The sequence below is a fragment of the Osmerus eperlanus genome, chromosome 13 (genome assembly GCF_963692335.1).
Source record: "Osmerus eperlanus chromosome 13, fOsmEpe2.1, whole genome shotgun sequence".
Classification (NCBI taxonomy): Eukaryota; Metazoa; Chordata; class Actinopteri; order Osmeriformes; family Osmeridae; genus Osmerus; species Osmerus eperlanus.
In genome coordinates this window covers 13392866-13410520 of record NC_085030.1, presented here as the reverse complement: position 1 = coordinate 13410520, position 17655 = coordinate 13392866, and the positions used below count along the sequence as shown (strand labels likewise).

General features: G+C 46.6%; 1 protein-coding gene across 1 annotated transcript in view; it reads left to right on the top strand.

The window, feature by feature from the left end:
- slit3 (slit homolog 3 (Drosophila)) overlaps positions 1 to 17655 on the top strand; it is a 136232-nt gene that overhangs the window by 83107 nt on the left and 35470 nt on the right. Inside the window, exons 6-10 of the mRNA XM_062475842.1 lie at positions 235 to 306; positions 9466 to 9537; positions 12984 to 13147; positions 14214 to 14358; positions 17577 to 17648. Coding sequence (XP_062331826.1) covers positions 235 to 306; positions 9466 to 9537; positions 12984 to 13147; positions 14214 to 14358; positions 17577 to 17648 — 525 coding nt within the window. The remainder of the gene's footprint in view (positions 1 to 234; positions 307 to 9465; positions 9538 to 12983; positions 13148 to 14213; positions 14359 to 17576; positions 17649 to 17655) is intronic.

The following is a 17655-nucleotide window of genomic DNA, read 5'->3' as shown; positions in this document are numbered from 1 at the left end:
GGCTGGCAGGCAGCGCGGCGAGGTGAGAGCTTTGCCTTAGCGCTGGTTAGCATGTCAGCGCCGGTGTGTCCCCCCCCCCCCCTCCCCATCACCTCCACCCGACCTACCTCCCCCCCGTCTTCACCCCCCCCCCCCCACCCCCCTCCTCTTTGGGATGGTAGCCCCCGGCCCCTCCCCCTTTTGCGCTCACAGACCTGCCGCTGACTCCTGTCTCTCCTCTCCTCTCCTCCGCAGGCAGCTGGACAGCAACCACATCAGCTGCATCGAAGATGGAGCCTTCCGAGCCCTCCGTGATCTGGAGATACTGTGAGTAGCAAGGCAGCCCCCCTCCTCCTCTCTCCTCTCCTCCCTGTCACCCTTTTCCTGCGGACCGGGATATCCTCTCACCCCTGGTCTTCCTTTCTTCCTGTTTGCTCTCCCTCCTTGTCTCCCTCCTTTATCTCGTTTGCCTGTTTCTTCCCTCTGTTCTTTCTTTCTGCAGTTTTTTCCCCCCTCTCTCCCTCCTTCTTTTCCTCATTTTTTTTCTTTCTAGTTTTGTTCTTGCTTGCAATTGTTCTAGTTTTGTCTGGTTCTTTTGTGTGTGTGTGTGTGTGTTTGTGTGTATGTCTGGATGTGCGTGCGTGCACGCGTCCGTGTGTGCGTGTGCACGTTTAGTCTTGAATGTCCTTGCAGAACGGGTTGCGAAGGTGCAGCAAAATGTACCTGTTCATCCTCCCAAACTCTGCTGTGTCTGGGCTGCTGTGTCTGGGCTGCTCTGTGGGATGAGCGCTCTGTGGGATGAGCGCTCTGTGTGTTGAGCGCTCTGTGTGATAAGCGCTCTGTGTGATGACCGCTCTGCAGACACTCATTCCTCTTCCCCACGCTGCATTGTGACAGTTAGCGGATATGTCTCGCTGGCTGCTGTACTTGTTATTCACTTTCTCCCAGAGCCTCAGCGGCTGTGTGTGCCGTCGCGGCACCAAAGTGTTTCTGCAGGTCAGGAGCCTGTGACACGTGTGTCCTGATTGAAACCCTGTCAGAATTGTATTTCTTCGCTGACAGACTCAGCGTGGACTTGGAGACTGTGGCTAACGCCAGTTTGGCTGCTGTTCCTCCAACACTGGGAGCAGCGAGGCAGCTGTGTGGTAGCGGCTCAGGATAGGACAAGGGAGGCGGGGGGAGAGTGTCAGGTCGTCGGTGGACACTGAGCCATCTGTCAGGTGGTCTGCAGGGGGCTAAGTGTCCCTGTCACCCCCCCTCCTCTCACACACACACACACACTCACACCACCCTCCCAATAAAGCTGCTGTCATAAATGAGGAACAGAATCCACTTCCAGCAGGAGGTGATTTGTCTTGCAGTTTTAAAACGCGTCAATGATTTGCATGCGTGTAACAGTTATGCTGTTCAGGGTTACAAAGTGTAATTAGAGAGTAGAGGGAAAAGCACACAGAACTGTGAAGGTGTGAATGGAAGCTCGGCTGCGTTCTCGCCCTCTTCTTGTAACACGGCACTGTATCGTGAGTCTGTGCCGCACACACACACACACACTGTGTGCACCATCTGCTCAGCCCATTGGAGCGGCCGGTTTCATGACCACAGCACAAAATGGCCCGGTGTAGCCAGTGTGCTTGAGTCAGGGATGACCACGCCAGCTAGCAGGGGCTTATAAAAGCCTTCATGTGTGTAGATTCAATTTTCATGAATAATCCAGCACTTTCTGCTCTGCCTCACCACCGCCCCATTACCGACTGTCCATCCGTGGATTACGAGTGCATGCGTGTGGTTGAAGATGATGATGTAGATGCGTGTTGTTTAAAGATGATAATGCCCCCAGATGTCTATGCAACTGTGACAGAAGTAAGATAATTGGATGGAGCATGATTCTGTAATTGCAGTAACCCAAACCCCCCCCCCCCCCCCTCTTTTAATTAGTGAATATTTCTCAGAGGGTTAGACTGTATAGACTGACATTTTTTTGGTTAAAATGTTTTTCTTTGTATGAGAATGAGAGTACAAATGCTACTGAGATTGTTTATTGCCATATGCGCTCATACTCTTGGGAAGTGAATATGCTGCGGTTGTGTAGCTGCTCACGGAGGCTCCCTCTTCCACCCTGCAGAAGGGTCCAGATAGTCTCCTGTCTCCTCCATGTGATCAAACCATATCACTGCATTAAAACCACTAGGCCTTTCAAGAACACATCATGTATTGATCCTCTATTTGATCTGCCATGGGAGCAGCTGGTTCCCCTTGACTTGGGATGTTTTATGGATGGTTCATGTCTCAACAACCTGTGGTCCATTTTAAATATTGGCACCTATTGGTGCATGTCTGCGAGATCTCCTACGATCATGAAAGACAACTAAGACAAAATATTAGTCCTCCTAGAACTCCCCACACGGTCAGTTCTGACAATAAAAGATAATCCTTGCATTCCCTCAAGTCGCTAATTAGATGTGTCTGATTTAGCAACAAACTAAATGCTAACCACGGCAGTCGTATTAAGTGTGCCTGCGTGACTTCGAATGACTGAGTACAGTTTAATGGCCACCAAGCATCACCAAATAAATGATTGGCCCTTTCTGGTGATGAATTGTAATTTTGATTTAACGTAACTTGGCTAATGATGGGACTAATGACTTCAAAGCTCTATTGGACGTTCTTGCATATCGAACATGTCTTGCATCTAAATGAATTCTTGCATATCGAACATGTCTTGCATCTAAATGAACTTTTAGTACTGTACCGTAGGCAGCACACTGGTAGACTTACACACACACACGTACGCACACACACACTGCAAGGGAAAGGAAACACGTGTGGCACTAGTAAAGTCCAGATTTTAAAATTATTATTCATAGAAGTCGTTCAAAATCATCTACTTGGACATGCAAAAGAGCGTTTTGATGTGAATATCTACTTTACTATGAGCCACCGCATTGAGCTCCCACCAGTTCCGCCCGACAAATGAATTGGATTTAAAAAGGGCAATAAAAAAAATTATATACAGTACATAAATGTAGGAATATATTTTCCAAAGGTCATATCCTTGTATTTTTATCATTTTCATTGTTAATGTACACCATTATTTGACCTTAAATACAAAATATTGTTGGACAAATGCTTAGATGAATCAAGGGTTGTATTAGCATATCCAAGAGCTATCTCAAGCAAAAGTTTCTATAAAAGGAGTTTCAGAGTTTGTCTGCAGGCTGTTTCTGGAACCCCCTGTGCTTTTACCAGAGTGGTGCATAGCCATCTCACACACACACACACACTCTCACACTCACTCCTGTCCGACCAGCAGTGCACTCTCTGGAGCGAAGGGACCCCTGCATATTTTATGACCACTTTTCAACAGAAATGTTTCTGGCTCTGAACGAGAAGGTTCTTGAGCCTGCCAGCTTCTGACGTTTATGATGAGAAGGGGAAGTGAGGAACCACTGTGCCTCAAGGTGACTTTCCCCCATCTTACATCGATAAAAAAACTCTTACATTTGTCCATTACAGCAGTCTGCCCTCCTTTCATCCCTCCATCCACCCAACCCTCGCCAAATACTGTCGTTTGTCAAAGCATTCACTCTGCATTCTCTTGACAACTTTGGCTGTAACCTCCTCTTTCCCTTCAACCGCACAAAGTTGGCTAAAGTATTGTAACCACGTTAATGGATCCACTCTGCCCCTCGTCAGTGTTAAATGCTCGTTCTTACTCCCTGATTTGTTTTATACTATCTGACAGTTGGTTTTGGAACCACTTGGGAAGTCCTGTACTCCCAAATTTGGCCCTCAGACAACAAGGATGTTCTCTTGTAAGAGAAGGTTGCTAGGCAATGGATTTCATGCCTTCTGGGTTGATTGTCGGCATCTTATTCCTCTGAAGTTACAGATGCCATCTTCAACGTGATGACACTTTAATGATGTTTTTAAACATCTAGTGGGAGAGAAACGCTCCAGCTACACGCACATCCATGGTCCAGTAGGACTGTACTTCTCTGCTAACCCCTGGTGTGTGCGTGCGTGCCTGCGTGCGTGTGTGTGTGTGTGTGTGTGTGTGTGTATGTGTGTGTGTGTGTGTGTGTGTGTGTGTGTGTGTGTGTGTGTGTGTGTGTGTGTGTGTGTGTGTGTGTGTGTGTGTGTGTGTGTGAAAGAGCGCTTAAGTGCTTGGTGATGGCGTGCCTTTAAACTTTTAACCTTTTAAGGAGCGAGTTATTTTTCCAAAACGGAAGCTAGCTAGTTTTAGTTAGCTTCCGTTACCTAGCAACCTAGCATAATACTCGTAGCAATGCTACTACCTGCTAGTGTTACTTGTTAGCCTCCTAATTGTAAATTTTGAAGCCATACTATAGCGTTTGTCATTTATTTTTTGTCTATCGGAAAATAGTCGGTTGGAATGTTCAGAATCACATATGTGTGACGCTACTCCTTAACAGGCATTGTCTGGCTTACTTGCGATGTGAGATGTGGTCGAGACCGTGCATGTCGGGACGACTTTTACGGAGGTGGATGGATCTGTCCCTGGCATATCAGATGATCTGCGGCTCCCACCAGAATCGACCGGCACATTTCTGTGGCCGCGTCTCGTCCCAGAGCTGTCGCGCGGGGGCACGGAGAGCGGCCGTTTGAGCTCAACCTAAACGGATTAGTCCTGAATAATGTTTTCTGATATGTGGACTGGATCGAAATATCTTTTGGGGTTTGGCTGCCCCTTTGCAGCTAGCTCAACCCTGGCTTAGGGGTCGCTGTCAGGTGACTTGTCCTAACCAAGGTCTTACCAATGTCCTTCTTGTCATCCCGGCTTCTCAAGATCAACATAATACACACTGTGCCTTCTGGATTTAGGCGTTTGTGTGGTTAGTTACTTGGTGTGCTGACAGGGATTTAAAAAAATGTTCTCCTGCTCATGGAGCCAACACCAACCATCAGACCAAAGATCCCATCCCTTGTTGTGCGAGGTTGACTGTTTTGTTTTCTACGTGTGTGAAGTGGCCAAACCATCTCCACTACCCCATCACACGCAAGCTCCTAGATAGAAGGGAAAGAGAGAGGGAGAAAGAGAAACGGAGAGAATCAAATATTCCATGCATTTTTAATTCCTACACCAGTGTGCCTCCCTCTGTGCCCATAACACTTTACCTCAGCATTGTTGGATTGAGTCTGTCTACAGCCAGTAGGTCCTTGTGTGTTGTTTGTGAGTGAGATGGAACTAAAACGAGAAAGGGAAGGATTATGAAGCAAAGTTTTTACTGGGGGAAAGAAGAAAGGGTTGTATATTTGATGTTATCCAAACAGAAAACAGGACTTTACCATGTCAGGAAATGACTTTGCCACCAAGCCCCTTTTTAGGCACATACTCACAGCAGGACCAAGAACAGGGGAGAGAACAAAGTAGGAAATGATCTACCTCTTTCAACAGAGCCTGTAGAGAAGGGGTGAGGAAGGCTGAGGAAACTGGTCTAGATGGAAGGAGAGCAACTTAGATTCGGTCTGTCCTGGAAGCTGTAATGCCTATATCAGTGGGCCCACGTCACTGTCTTTCCTACCTGGCCGTGACTGTTGGCATCACACAGCTAAATCCCCAAACTCCTACTGCTTTTCTCCTCTCCTCTCTCCCTCCATCTCCTCCTGCTCTCCTCTCTCCCTCCATCTCCTCCTGCTCTCCTCTCTCCCTCCATCTCCTCCTGCTCTCCTCTCTCCCTCCATCTCCTCCTGCTCTCCTCTCTCCCTCCATCTCCTCCTGCTCTCCTCTCTCCCTCCATCTCCTCCTGCTCTCCTCTCTCCCTCCATCTCCTCCATGCTGTCCTCCGGGGAGAAGAAGGGGTCACAGATTTCATTTCCCAAGGCCTTAAAGTGTCTCTCATCTCAATAGGTGACACGTCAGGGGATTGCTGTCTAAATGCCAACAGCTCGTGTTGTATAGCACAGTCCACCCTTGGTTTATTTGAGTTCAAGAAATAACACCAGAACCCCCCCAAAAAAAGGCAAGTGTTTCCAACGCTGGCCCAAAGCCTCCGTCTCACCGTCACAGATCTAAGTACAAACGGGGTCCAAATCTTTCAAATAATGAAATGACCAACCAGCTAAACTGGGGTGGTATTGTTTGGACAGCCTCTCAGTTTCCTCTGTAGTGTTATTTCATGTTGGCCAGTGATACGTGTTCCCAGATTAGAATGGCAGCATTCTGTAAAAGTTGCTGAAAAAGTCGCAGGGCAACTGGACCAGTCAGAACACTGGGAGGAGGGAACAGAGGGTGCATAGCACTTGAGGATATTAAAGTAGCCTTTCTGTGTACAGACAAAGGCGCACACACACATACACACAAACTGCCCTTTTTAGGGCAGTTTAGCGAGTTGAAGGGGTGGGTAGGGAGTGAAGGGACTCTTTAACCCCTAGTCATGCCCACCCACATCAACTCAAAGATGTTGTAGGGTCTTGGGGAAACTTCACTTCTAACCCCACCTGAACATTAAAAAGGACTTCTAGAAGACAGTTTTGAAATCAAAACATGCACAGTACAAGTAGCACCTGTCAGATCCTTCCATCCTCCTCCCCTTTACACATGGGTACGTACAACAAACACACACACTCAAAGAACCTAACTCTAGGCCACAGTTTCCAATTTCCTCGGTGCAGTCTCCCCCCACCCCCCTCCTCCCCACCGGTGAAGTGTCCGGGGTCCTCCAAGATGCCCTAATGAGGAGGCAAAGAGCCTCTCAGAGCCCCTCCAGGCCCCAGGCCGGCCCTTCAGCCACTGTGGGAACGCTGCTTCACCCTAGCAGAGTAAAGACCTCCAGTGTTACAGGACTTGAGCAGGGGGGCTGGAGAACTTAACTGCACGCCAGCTTCAACTCCAAACCCTGCCGACTGCCGCCGTTTCAAACGTTGTGATAAAACAACGTGAGCAATTAGGAGCAGGGAAAACCTTTTTACAACCGAATCAATTTACCTTTTAATAAAAGCATGAAGCCACTGTTCACTAAACATGAAGCACTTGTTTTGAGTTACTGTGCGTTGTAATTCAGTATTGCTGTATTGATCGGGCTCCACGTAAGCATGGAGAAAAGTAATGGAGATGTATAGGTGTGTTTTCCTGCTGTACCACTTGTAGATATTACCCAGATATTTGTCACAAGTATGTTTACTCACAGAAGACAAGGCTAAAGTGATGCTGCAGAGATTGTAAGTATTTCCTGAGTGAAGACTAGAGAAAAGGCACGATGTTAACCTGAAAGTGACATTTATGATTGTGTGTGTGTGTGTGTGTGCGCACAGACACACACACACTGTTCTTTGCCATATAAAGACCTCCCTCCATCACTGCCTGCCGAGGCCCACAACCCCCCCCCCCCCCCAGGTTAATAGAAACACACACAAACACACTGGTATACACCTCCAGAAGACTACCAGCACCCCCACCCCCAGCCCAGGGCCATCTCTCACTGGATGAAGTGAAACCCCCAGAGTACTAGTCACTTTCAAAAAGCACAGGCATCCTTATACACACATATCTGACCCAGAGACAGTAAATGTACAAGAAGTCTGTCACATCCATTCCCCCAATGTGGCCTTAAGGACCAGGCTTATGCCTTGTTGAAATATGGATATAGTAGGCTTAAGATAAGTAGCTTCTAACTACAGTATATCAAGAGTATTTATAGCGTAAGCCAGCTAACTGTTCACTCCTTTGTCTTGTAAATATGGATAGAGTAGGCTAAGCTAGCGAGCCACTAACTCGTTTGTGGCTTCAGTTTCCTCCTGCATTACTAAAGCCCCGTGTGTCCATCCTTCAGTCTATTTCCTGAGGATGACATTTCCTGAGGATGACACATAATCACACAATCTTTTGTTCTTTACTCTGTCAGCTGCACCTTCCTACCAATCACCCAATAACTCCTGGGCAGACCACACAGAGACAGAGGGAGAGAGAAAGAGCGAGGGAGCGAGCGAGCGAGAGGGAGGGAGGGAGGGAGGGAGGGAGGGAGGGAGGGAGAAATTAAAGACAAAGGATTAGAGACCAAGGATGGGGGTGGAGGAGATACGTGGGAGTCATTCCTGGGCAAAAGCCACTTTTCCAATTTACATTTACATTTAGTCATTTAGCAGACGCTCTTATCCAGAGCGACTTACAGTAAGTACAGGGACATTCCCCCCGAGGCAAGTAGGGTGAAGTGCCTTGCCCAAGGACACAACGTCATTTGACACGGCCGGGAATCGAACTGGCAACCTTCAGATTACTAGCCCGATTGCCTAACCGCTCAGCCACCTGACTCCACCACAATTTAGATGGTGTGGCACTGTATTAGGCTACAGGGTTTAATGAAGGTTCTCCCCTCCCCCTCCCTTATTTTCCTCTTCGTTCTTTCTCCATCTGCCATGTTGTCAGCGTTAAAAGCCACAGAGCTACCCTGGCCTTGACTCATTTAGTCTCTCTGAGTTACTCTCCTCACTGCATTTGGTCAACTTGGTCAAGTAATATTATTTCACCCTGGTATATGAGACCAAGAGGAGGAAAAACAATAATTATTTGCCATTTTCTTTATTTTTTATTCCTCTCCTTAATTCTGAAGTGAACTCTCGCCTAACCACAACCAAGATACAGTTTAAAAACATAATTGAAAATCCACAGCTATGGTTTTTTTTCTCTTTTTCTTTTTTTTTTTTTTACACACAGGCTTAACTCTCAAGCATTACGGGCACCTGAAAGGGGATTTTCCGCTGTCACAGTTCCAAGTTGTACCACAGAAATAGAGCCGGTATTAAAAGGCGGTCTTATCCATCCTCTTTTTTTTGTCGTTTATTATCTTATTCTAAGTGAATTAGCCAGTCAGAAGTTCTTGCATGTCCACATCTTAAACAGTGTCAGCACAGTGTCATACAGTACAGCAGTCCTACAGTACATAGCCTTTGCTCTTTCATATTCTTTACAAACCAGAAGTCCTAACACAGATTCTACAATCAATATAAAACCCATTAGCAGCGATAGTCAAGCAACATGCTCTCATACAAATCCACCCACACACACAAACACACTGTAAACTTGATTACAATGGCTAGTTCACTAGATTGAGACTGCAAAGTATCCCTAATAACACCATGTGCTAGGAGGAGTGAGGCTGCGAGTAGGGCTGTCATATCTAATGACTGCTCCAGTCACTGCAAGTGATGAGATTCTTGTGCCATGTGTTAAAGCTTATTATACGCCGCTGTGGACACACACACAGAGACTTAAGTACACACAAAATCACACATTACCGGTAACAAATGAAAACACGCAGAACATGAGGACAGTACATCACACATTGATATGTCTCTGTAACATCAATAGCTGTGGAAAACTTACAGCAAATGGGTTTACACAGATATCCTGTCTCTCGATCCCAAGGCTTTTAAGGATATCTGTATGGTGGATCATGTTCATTGTGCATTGTTTTCTAATATAATTACTTCCCTGTATCTTTTTTGTGTTCTCTCTTTTCTCTGTTTTAGTACCCTCAACAACAACAATATCACACTCATCCCTCTCTCCAGCTTCAACCACATGCCCAAGCTGCGGACACTGTGAGTATGACTCCAAGAACGACACCAAAGAGATGCTGGGAAATGGGATGTGTCTCAGAACGTCTAATTATCCAATGATGAGTGGTTTCTCGAACCCATTGTCGTTTCATGCTCATGGGTGTTTATAAACATATTAGAACCACCACAGCCTCAAGGCACAGACTTCACTGTTGACTCTTGAAAAACATGTTCTGTTATTCTCACACCATGAGGCGAACACATGCTCTCTTAAAGTACACGTATGCTCTTAACCACATGTCTCAAACTCACACAGTCCTACAACTGGATTCAGTTGGACCGGGGGCAACCCTTGTACTTGCAGTGTTAACCCTTGTGCTGCCTTCGGGTCACATGACCCAAAGGTTCATAACGAACCATTGTTGTGTTTACCCAATTTTACCCAATACAAAAACAAATATATATTTTTTTCTTTTAACCTTCGCAATGTGGGGGGTCTGAGACAGCCGAACGGTTAAAAGAAAATGCTTCACTTTGTTTTTGTATGCGGTAAAGGCCCAAGGTCATGGCCCCAGGGTGTTGGTCATGGCCCCAGGGTGTTGGTCATGGCCCCAGGGTGTTGGTCATGGCCCCAGGGTGTTGGTCATGGCCCCAGGGTGTTGGTCATGGCCCCAGGGGGTTGGTCATGGCCCCCTCCCACCTCGGCCTCACTGGTCCAGGGATCATTTTGCTGAGTGGGCTAGGCAACCTGTTACCTGGTCAGCGTTGAATTATCTCTCTGCAAGCTCAGGCCCTCCGGTTACCCCCCCCCCACTCCACCCTATTTAATCGCAGTTGGATTTTCTGTCCACAAGATCTCTGCATTTAATTTGCTGCCCCATAACAAAACTTGACATGTCTGTACACTGCTGCCCCTCAGTGTTCCAGACCAGTGAAGAGCGTGTCAGGACGCTCGCTGCTCAAGGACTAGTCCTGCTCTGATTGTGTCCCTATCACTAACACAATCATTTGATTCAAGAGGAGTCCTGCTTCTGAGAAACTTGGACTCTGCATGGGAAATTTGAACCAATGAACCCATTTAGATTTGGGAAAAAATTGGCTCCTTTTAAAAGGTGTAAATGTAGTCAAAGGCTTGGAATGTAGTCATTCCAAGCCTCAAGAGCCTTGGAATGACACATGAGACAATTGTCAAGTTGAACATATGTTAATGATTCTGCCATCTGTTAAGCAGCATGCTGCCAGAAGAAGGGTCAAGCTGAACTGGCTCAGTAGACTTTATTCAAAGACGTCATCTGTTGATAAATGATAGACAACAATTTTTTACTGATTGGCTGATTATATTTCTCTACAATAATCTGGGGTCGGATGGGGAAAGAGCTGGGGAACATTTGGAGGACAAATGTCCTAAATTTCTTTCAAAGAAAAAGCAGACTGAGATAAAAATGTTAATTAAAATCATCAAATCCTTCTTATCTGATATATTTTTCCTAATCTGAAATTGCTAGAATTTCTCTCATGTTTTGAGAGTGTTTACAGACTTAGATGGATTCCCTGAAGAATTTGTGGTTGTGCGTAGGAAAGAAAATTGCATTAGGAGAAGTATTTCTTTGAACAATTGTGCACCTTATAACATTTTAAATGGTTGTTTCTATCAACCTTTTTAAAAATCGAATAGTTAATTAGTAGAAAAATTTATGAAATAATAAAAAGGAAAAATAGTGATGAAACATACCATTGGTCAGTGATCACCGATATAATTTACATTTACATTTAGTCATTTAGCAGACGCTCTAGCAGACGCAAGTAGGGTGAAGTGCCTTGCCCAAGGACACAACGTCAGTTGGCATGACCGGGAATCGAACTGGCAACCTTTGGATTACTAGCCCGACTCCCTCACCGCTCAGCCACCTGACTCCTATAATGTGCCCTACAGAGTCCGATTATAATCCATAAAAATACTCTCGGCTCAAATTCTCAATTTAAGAGTAAAATCATCTAAAACTACCAGCTCAGCACCTATGCAGTAAAATACCTTAAAACCACAGAGAAGGTGGCCTCTCCATTTGCTTCCACAGGAAAGGGCCCCACCTGTTCCAGCAACACAACCCAAACAGATGAGTTCTGTTGCCAATGACAACGTCATCCTCTCTAATTTCTTTCGAAATAATAGAAGATTAGACAGAAGTACATCTCAGCAAGCATGTTCCAACATAATAGGGTTTGATAACTCAACTCAGACAGCCTATCTGAAGATGTAACAGCCCAAATCCATTTTGTGGTCTAAAATCCCTAGGAGTCTCAATACCACACATGCTGGGTAAGGAGTGTTATCTATATGGGCTTCACTATAACATCTATATCCAGCACATATCGCACACACACACACACACTGGGCGCAGTGTGAGCCCTATGCTCCCATCACAGTGTGTGTTTTACCCTTCCATCTCCGTAATCCCTCTTGTCTGTAATTAATCCAGAATAAGAGGGGGAAGGGGGGTTAGAAAGTGGATTTATGATGAGAAGAGCTCTATTAAAACCATGGCCCCCGCTGCGAGACCCGATGAGCAATCTCTGTCCCCTAACAGGATTTACACCATCTTTTATTCAGGGGGCTTTTCAAAAGGGTACCATGCCTTTTTGATTTGCTGACATGAGTCTTTCTCCCTCTCATCTAATCTCTCTTTTACTTGTTCATCTCTCTCTCTCTCTTTGTCACTCTCTCTCTCTAGCTCTCACACATTTACTCTCTTTCGGTCTATCTCTCTGTCTTTGTCTCTCTGTCTCGAGTCTTGTGTGTCCTCCTAGAGGGAGGGGCCACACCATTGAAGACATTTACATTTAGTCATTTAGCAGACGCTCTTATCCAGAGCGACTTACAGTAAGTACAGGGACATTCTCCCCGAGGCAAGTAGGGTGAAGTGCCTTGCCCAAGGACACAACGTCATTTTGCACAGCCGGTCAGCCACCTGACTCCAGGTGGCTGAGCGGTTAGGGGCGGTTAGGGGCATCTCCTCAAGACGTTGAGGAGACGAGTTTGCTGAATGAGAAGTGTTTTTTGTTGTCGTTGTTTTTACGTGGGCGGGTGACACAACACATTAGCCACATCTTCCACGACCATCTCAGATGTGACGCGCGAGGCTTCTCACCCAAGGGCACGTTGTCATAATCACAATGTTGACACTCCACTGCCTCACTGGCAGGCTCAGTCAATTGGGTTTACAGAAAGGACCCTGACCCCACCACCCCCCACACAGACACAGAGGCGTTCCTTCTGTCTTTGCTGCGTCTTCAGCAGACAAAAGTTGTTTATTTTCCAGTAACAGTAAAAAAATAATAATACATAGCTTTGTTGTCGTTGATCTTCTCTCTCTCTCTCTCTCTCTCTCTCTCTCTCTCTCTCTCTCTCTCTCTCTCTCTCTCTCTCTTTTCTCTCTCTCTCTCTCTCTCTCTCTCTCGCTCGCTCGCTCGCTCTGTCTTCCTATCTGCAGTCGTCTGCACTCTAACAACCTGCACTGCGACTGCCACTTGGCCTGGCTCTCTGATTGGCTACGACAGAGGCGGGGCTTGGCGCCCTTCACCCAATGCATGGCTCCCGCCAACATGAGGGGCCTCAACGTTCCTGATGCCCAGAAGAAGGAGTTCACCTGCACAGGTAGACAGCACCTGGACAAGAAACACACCCACTTCCAGGGCCACACACACACATCCACCTGGGAGCACAGGGACCTATTTTACAGGAGCAAAATGATCTGATCTTATGCTTGAAAATATTCGGCTGCTAAAATGTTCCCTCCTCATATAATGTCCAAAATATCCAAGTACGAAATTGTTCTCTTCAAGAAATGATGTCGAGGGTTTTCTTAAAGAGCGGTGTGTCGAGTTCACCTCAACAAGAACGATGTGCAAGATCTGCTCTCGCCTCTCTGCCCACTAACCCTTGCACTTACAGACACACTTCCAAATCCCCCGTTCAGGTAAATGACCTGTACAGTCAGTCATTAAAACAAGCTCTCGTTATCTCCTAATGCTTGGGTCTTTTATTGTGGCGTAGAGCGAACACTCTGAATCAGCGCGACACCTTCATAATATTGACTGCAGGATATAATTGGTAAAAGCCGCTTGAGTCAGTTGATTAGCCACCTGCAAATGTGCACACACACACACTCCCGCACACACTCCCTCCTCCTCCTCCTTCTACACATTAATCAGCTGATGTATCTTCCCAGGGTTGTCTGGTGTATCGCTTTCTGCATTAGAGCTCCGGTCTTAATTAACTAAGCAGCTAATAAAAACAGTAAAGCTGCAGAAAGAATTTCCCTGTATTGGTGATTAACCCTACTTTATTACTAGCCCTGATAAACACACTGTTTTTTTAAATGTCAGCGACTCGCACTGTGCCTTTTGTGAACGTCTTAGTGTGAATGATGCTGCCTTTACAAAGGTCTGTATTAAGCTGACTCGACAGTGCATCATGGCGGTTTAATCTTTTCATTACGTTTATATTGTGTGCATAAAGTCGCCCCTCTCTCTTTCTCTAACTACCTCTCTGCCTCGTTTTATAACCCCCCCCCCCTTTCCATTTCGGTCCCCTGTCTATCTATCTCACTTTTTGGGTACTTTAACACTACCTCTATGTCTGTTCCCACCCCCCCCCCCCCACCCCCCCCCCCACCCCCCCCCCCCCCCCACCCCCCCCACCGCGACGTTCCTCCTCTCAGGCCCGGCCCAGGGGGAGCCTCGTTCCTGTGTACCCCAGGCGTCCGTCTGCCCCCCCACCTGCACGTGCAACAACAACATTGTGGACTGTCGCCGCAAGGGCCTGACTGAGATCCCTGCCAACCTGCCAGAGGGGATCGTAGAGATGTGAGTCCCATCTTGACCTGCCCGAGACAAACTTTTTTCACACTCGACTGTTAATCTCCTAAGAGTATGATTGAACAGAATTGTATTTAGCCTATAACTTCCTCCAGGATTTCTCACATCTTTTGAGATCTCTCAAGATTTGTACACAAGGACTGAAGAACATGGCAGGTTGAAAGAAGAGTCAGGGCTGAAGAACATTGCAGTTGAAAACACTGCTTACTTAGCTGGTGACATACAGAAAGCACCTATTGACACTCTGTTCTGTATACTATTTCCTTAGTGTGTTGCTGGAGTGCCCGTGTCTCTGCTCTTAAAAAACCCATTCGCTGGGAAGCTAACAAGCTAATACTGCTACCGCTAGCCAGGTGCAATTCATGTGCTGGACTAAAACACAGAGTGTAGCTCAAGCCCCATATTTCTGTCTGAACCCGACACGAGTCTGAGAGAGTCGTAGTTTGACCGAGCCCAACTTGAACCCGACAGGTCTTCCGTTCTTTTATGTCCCGGGCCCAGATGCAGTTCATGCAAACTGAAGCGCTGAGTTTAACATGTCGTTTTTATTTATTTTTACTCTACATTTTCATTAAAAAGAAGTTAAAACCACCATGTCAAGAAGGCTAGCCCAGCCTCCCTCTAATGTACACCCACTCGCACAGCCTCCTGTGGACGTACATTCACACACACACACACAAAGTTAGACAGACACACAGACAATATGTAGCCTACACCCAATGCCTCCGGCTAATTTAATTTCCCCTCTGTGTCACCACACACACACACCCTTCAGCCAGGGTATTTGATATACAGTAAATATTGATTGGTGCTCTTGTTTTTGGGAAAGGACAGGTGGGTAATTGCATGGATATGTACTGGTTCTATCCAACTACTTGGCGACCTTTGCATAACAAATGGCTACGCAGAGGAAAGATATGTTACCACAGGGCTTCTAGAGCCAGAAACAATACTCACTAATGAAATGATGTATGAGAGATATCTGTGCTTCCCTGTTCTCTCTCTGTAGATCTCACACTGTCACTTACTGTCTCTCTCTTTCAATTTTCTATTTACATCTCGATGTTGCTTTTACTCTAATGACAAATCAACAATGTCTGACAAATCCAACGTAATTAGAAATTATACCTTAATTAACTATCAATAAAACAGTAACACTGTGTCACACAACACACTATCTGTCAATGTGGAAAACATCGATTACATTACAGTTACACTGAGGCTTACTTAATTTAAATTTCTTATCTTTTGAACTTCAGAAGATGTATATCTTAAATAACTCTTCTATGGTAAATCCACAGATAAATATCCTTGAATATCAGTAGATTTGGAATCTGTTTTGGCATTCAATGCAGATCAAAAGCTCCTGCACACAAATTATATCTTATGAGTTTGATATCTTCCACCCAGACATTTGGAGACCAAAGAGAAGCACATAAAAACTGCTAAAACATGTTATGTTCTCTGTGTTTTCTGAGGTTCAAACCTCGTGTTGAACTGTTTGTATGACTTATTTGCCATATTGTTAGTGCTTTGTGTTGAATGAGGGTTTTTCATGAACCAGAACAGGTTGATTTCCCTCACCAGAATAAAACACTTCCATCACTGGCATGAACAGGCCAGGAACAAGCCACCTAGCAAACCACTGTCTACACAGGCCCAAGAAGCGTTAGAGCTTCTTTTGACAATTACATTTTTCCAGTTTTCAAGGTATTTCTTCTTTAACTGTTAGTCTGTCTCTCTTCAAATGGTTGGGAAGAATCTAGGTTAGAATGAACATGTACTCGCCTCACACAGAGGGGAATGCCCAAGGCAGTCTCTAACTCCAATCTGCAGAGGGATCCTTCAGTACCTAGAAATACATTTACATTTAGTCATTTAGCAGACGCTCTTACCCAGAGCGACTTACAGTAAGTACAGGGACATTCCCCCCGAGGCAAGTAGGGTGAAGTGCCTTTCCCAAGGACACAATGTCATTTTGCACAGCCGGGAATCGGCTAACCGCTAACCGCTCAGCCACCTGACTCCCTGTAATAGGGCTATAGCCCTGAAACAAATGGCTATGAAGCCATAGGGTGGCCTCATAGAGCACAATAACACGTATTGTGTGGATGTCAGATTGGAACAGGGTCATAGTTAGCTTGGTGTCCATGAATCTCTTCGCGGTTCATGATTGAGACCAAGGCTAACTGGATGGATGGAAGGAAGGGGGTAAGAGAGCAGTATGGATTGTGACTGTGATGTCTGGAGAAGGGAAGGGGCGTGGCAGAGAGGAGAGAGAGGGGATAATACAGGGGGGAGGGAGAGAGGACGTAGCCGATAGAGAAGGGAGGGGGTAGGGGAGAGAGAGCGATGGAGGAGGAAATGGCACGTGCAGGGGGCGGGGACCATGTGCTTTGAAGCTGGCCGTCACTCAGGGTGACAGATATACGTGGGCGTGGTGTTGCAGGGCAAGTCGTTGCCACGTCAACGTCGCTGTCCACTCTGGCTTGCCTCAGCTGTCCCTACCCAAACCCTCCCTCCCTCTGTCTCTCTCTCTTTTTCTCTCTCTCCCTCTCTCTCTACCCCTCTCTCTCTCTGTCTCTCTCTTTCTCTCTCTCCCTCCCTCTCTCTTTTTCTCTCTCTCCCTCTCTCTCTACCCCTCTCTCTCTCTGTCTCTCTCTTTCTCTCTCTCCCTCCCTCTCTCTTTTTCTCTCTCTCCCTCTCTCTCTACCCCTCTCTCTCTCTGTCTCTCTTTCTCTCTCTCCCTCCCTCTCTCTTTTTCTCTCTCTCCCTCTCTCTCTACCCCTCTCTCTCTCTGTCTCTCTTTCTCTCTCTCCCTCCCTCTCTCTTTTTCTCTCTCTCCCTCTCTCTCTACCCCTCTCTCTCCCTTTCTCTCTACCCCTCTTTCTCTCTCTCTCTGTCTCTCTCTTTCTCTCTCTCCCTCTCTCTCTACCCCTCTCTCTCCCTTTCTCTCTACCCCTCTTTCTCTCTCTCTCTGTCTCTCTCTTTCTCTCTCTCCCTCTCTCTCTACCCCTCTTTCTCCCCCCCCCCCCTCCAGCCCTCCCCTCCACACTGCAGATATCTCTATCTCACTGCCGAGTGTCACCCATCGGGCCGGGGAGAGGGGGGGGGGATGCACACACACCCTTCCTCCCGCCCCGCCTGCTCTCTGACCAGCTGTGTCTCTCCCCCCCCCCCCCCCCCCCTGTCTCCTCCCTCCCCAGCCGCCTGGAGCAGAACCTCATCAAGAGTGTTCCTGCCGGGGCCTTCTCCCCCTACAAGAAGCTCAAGAGGATGTAAGTC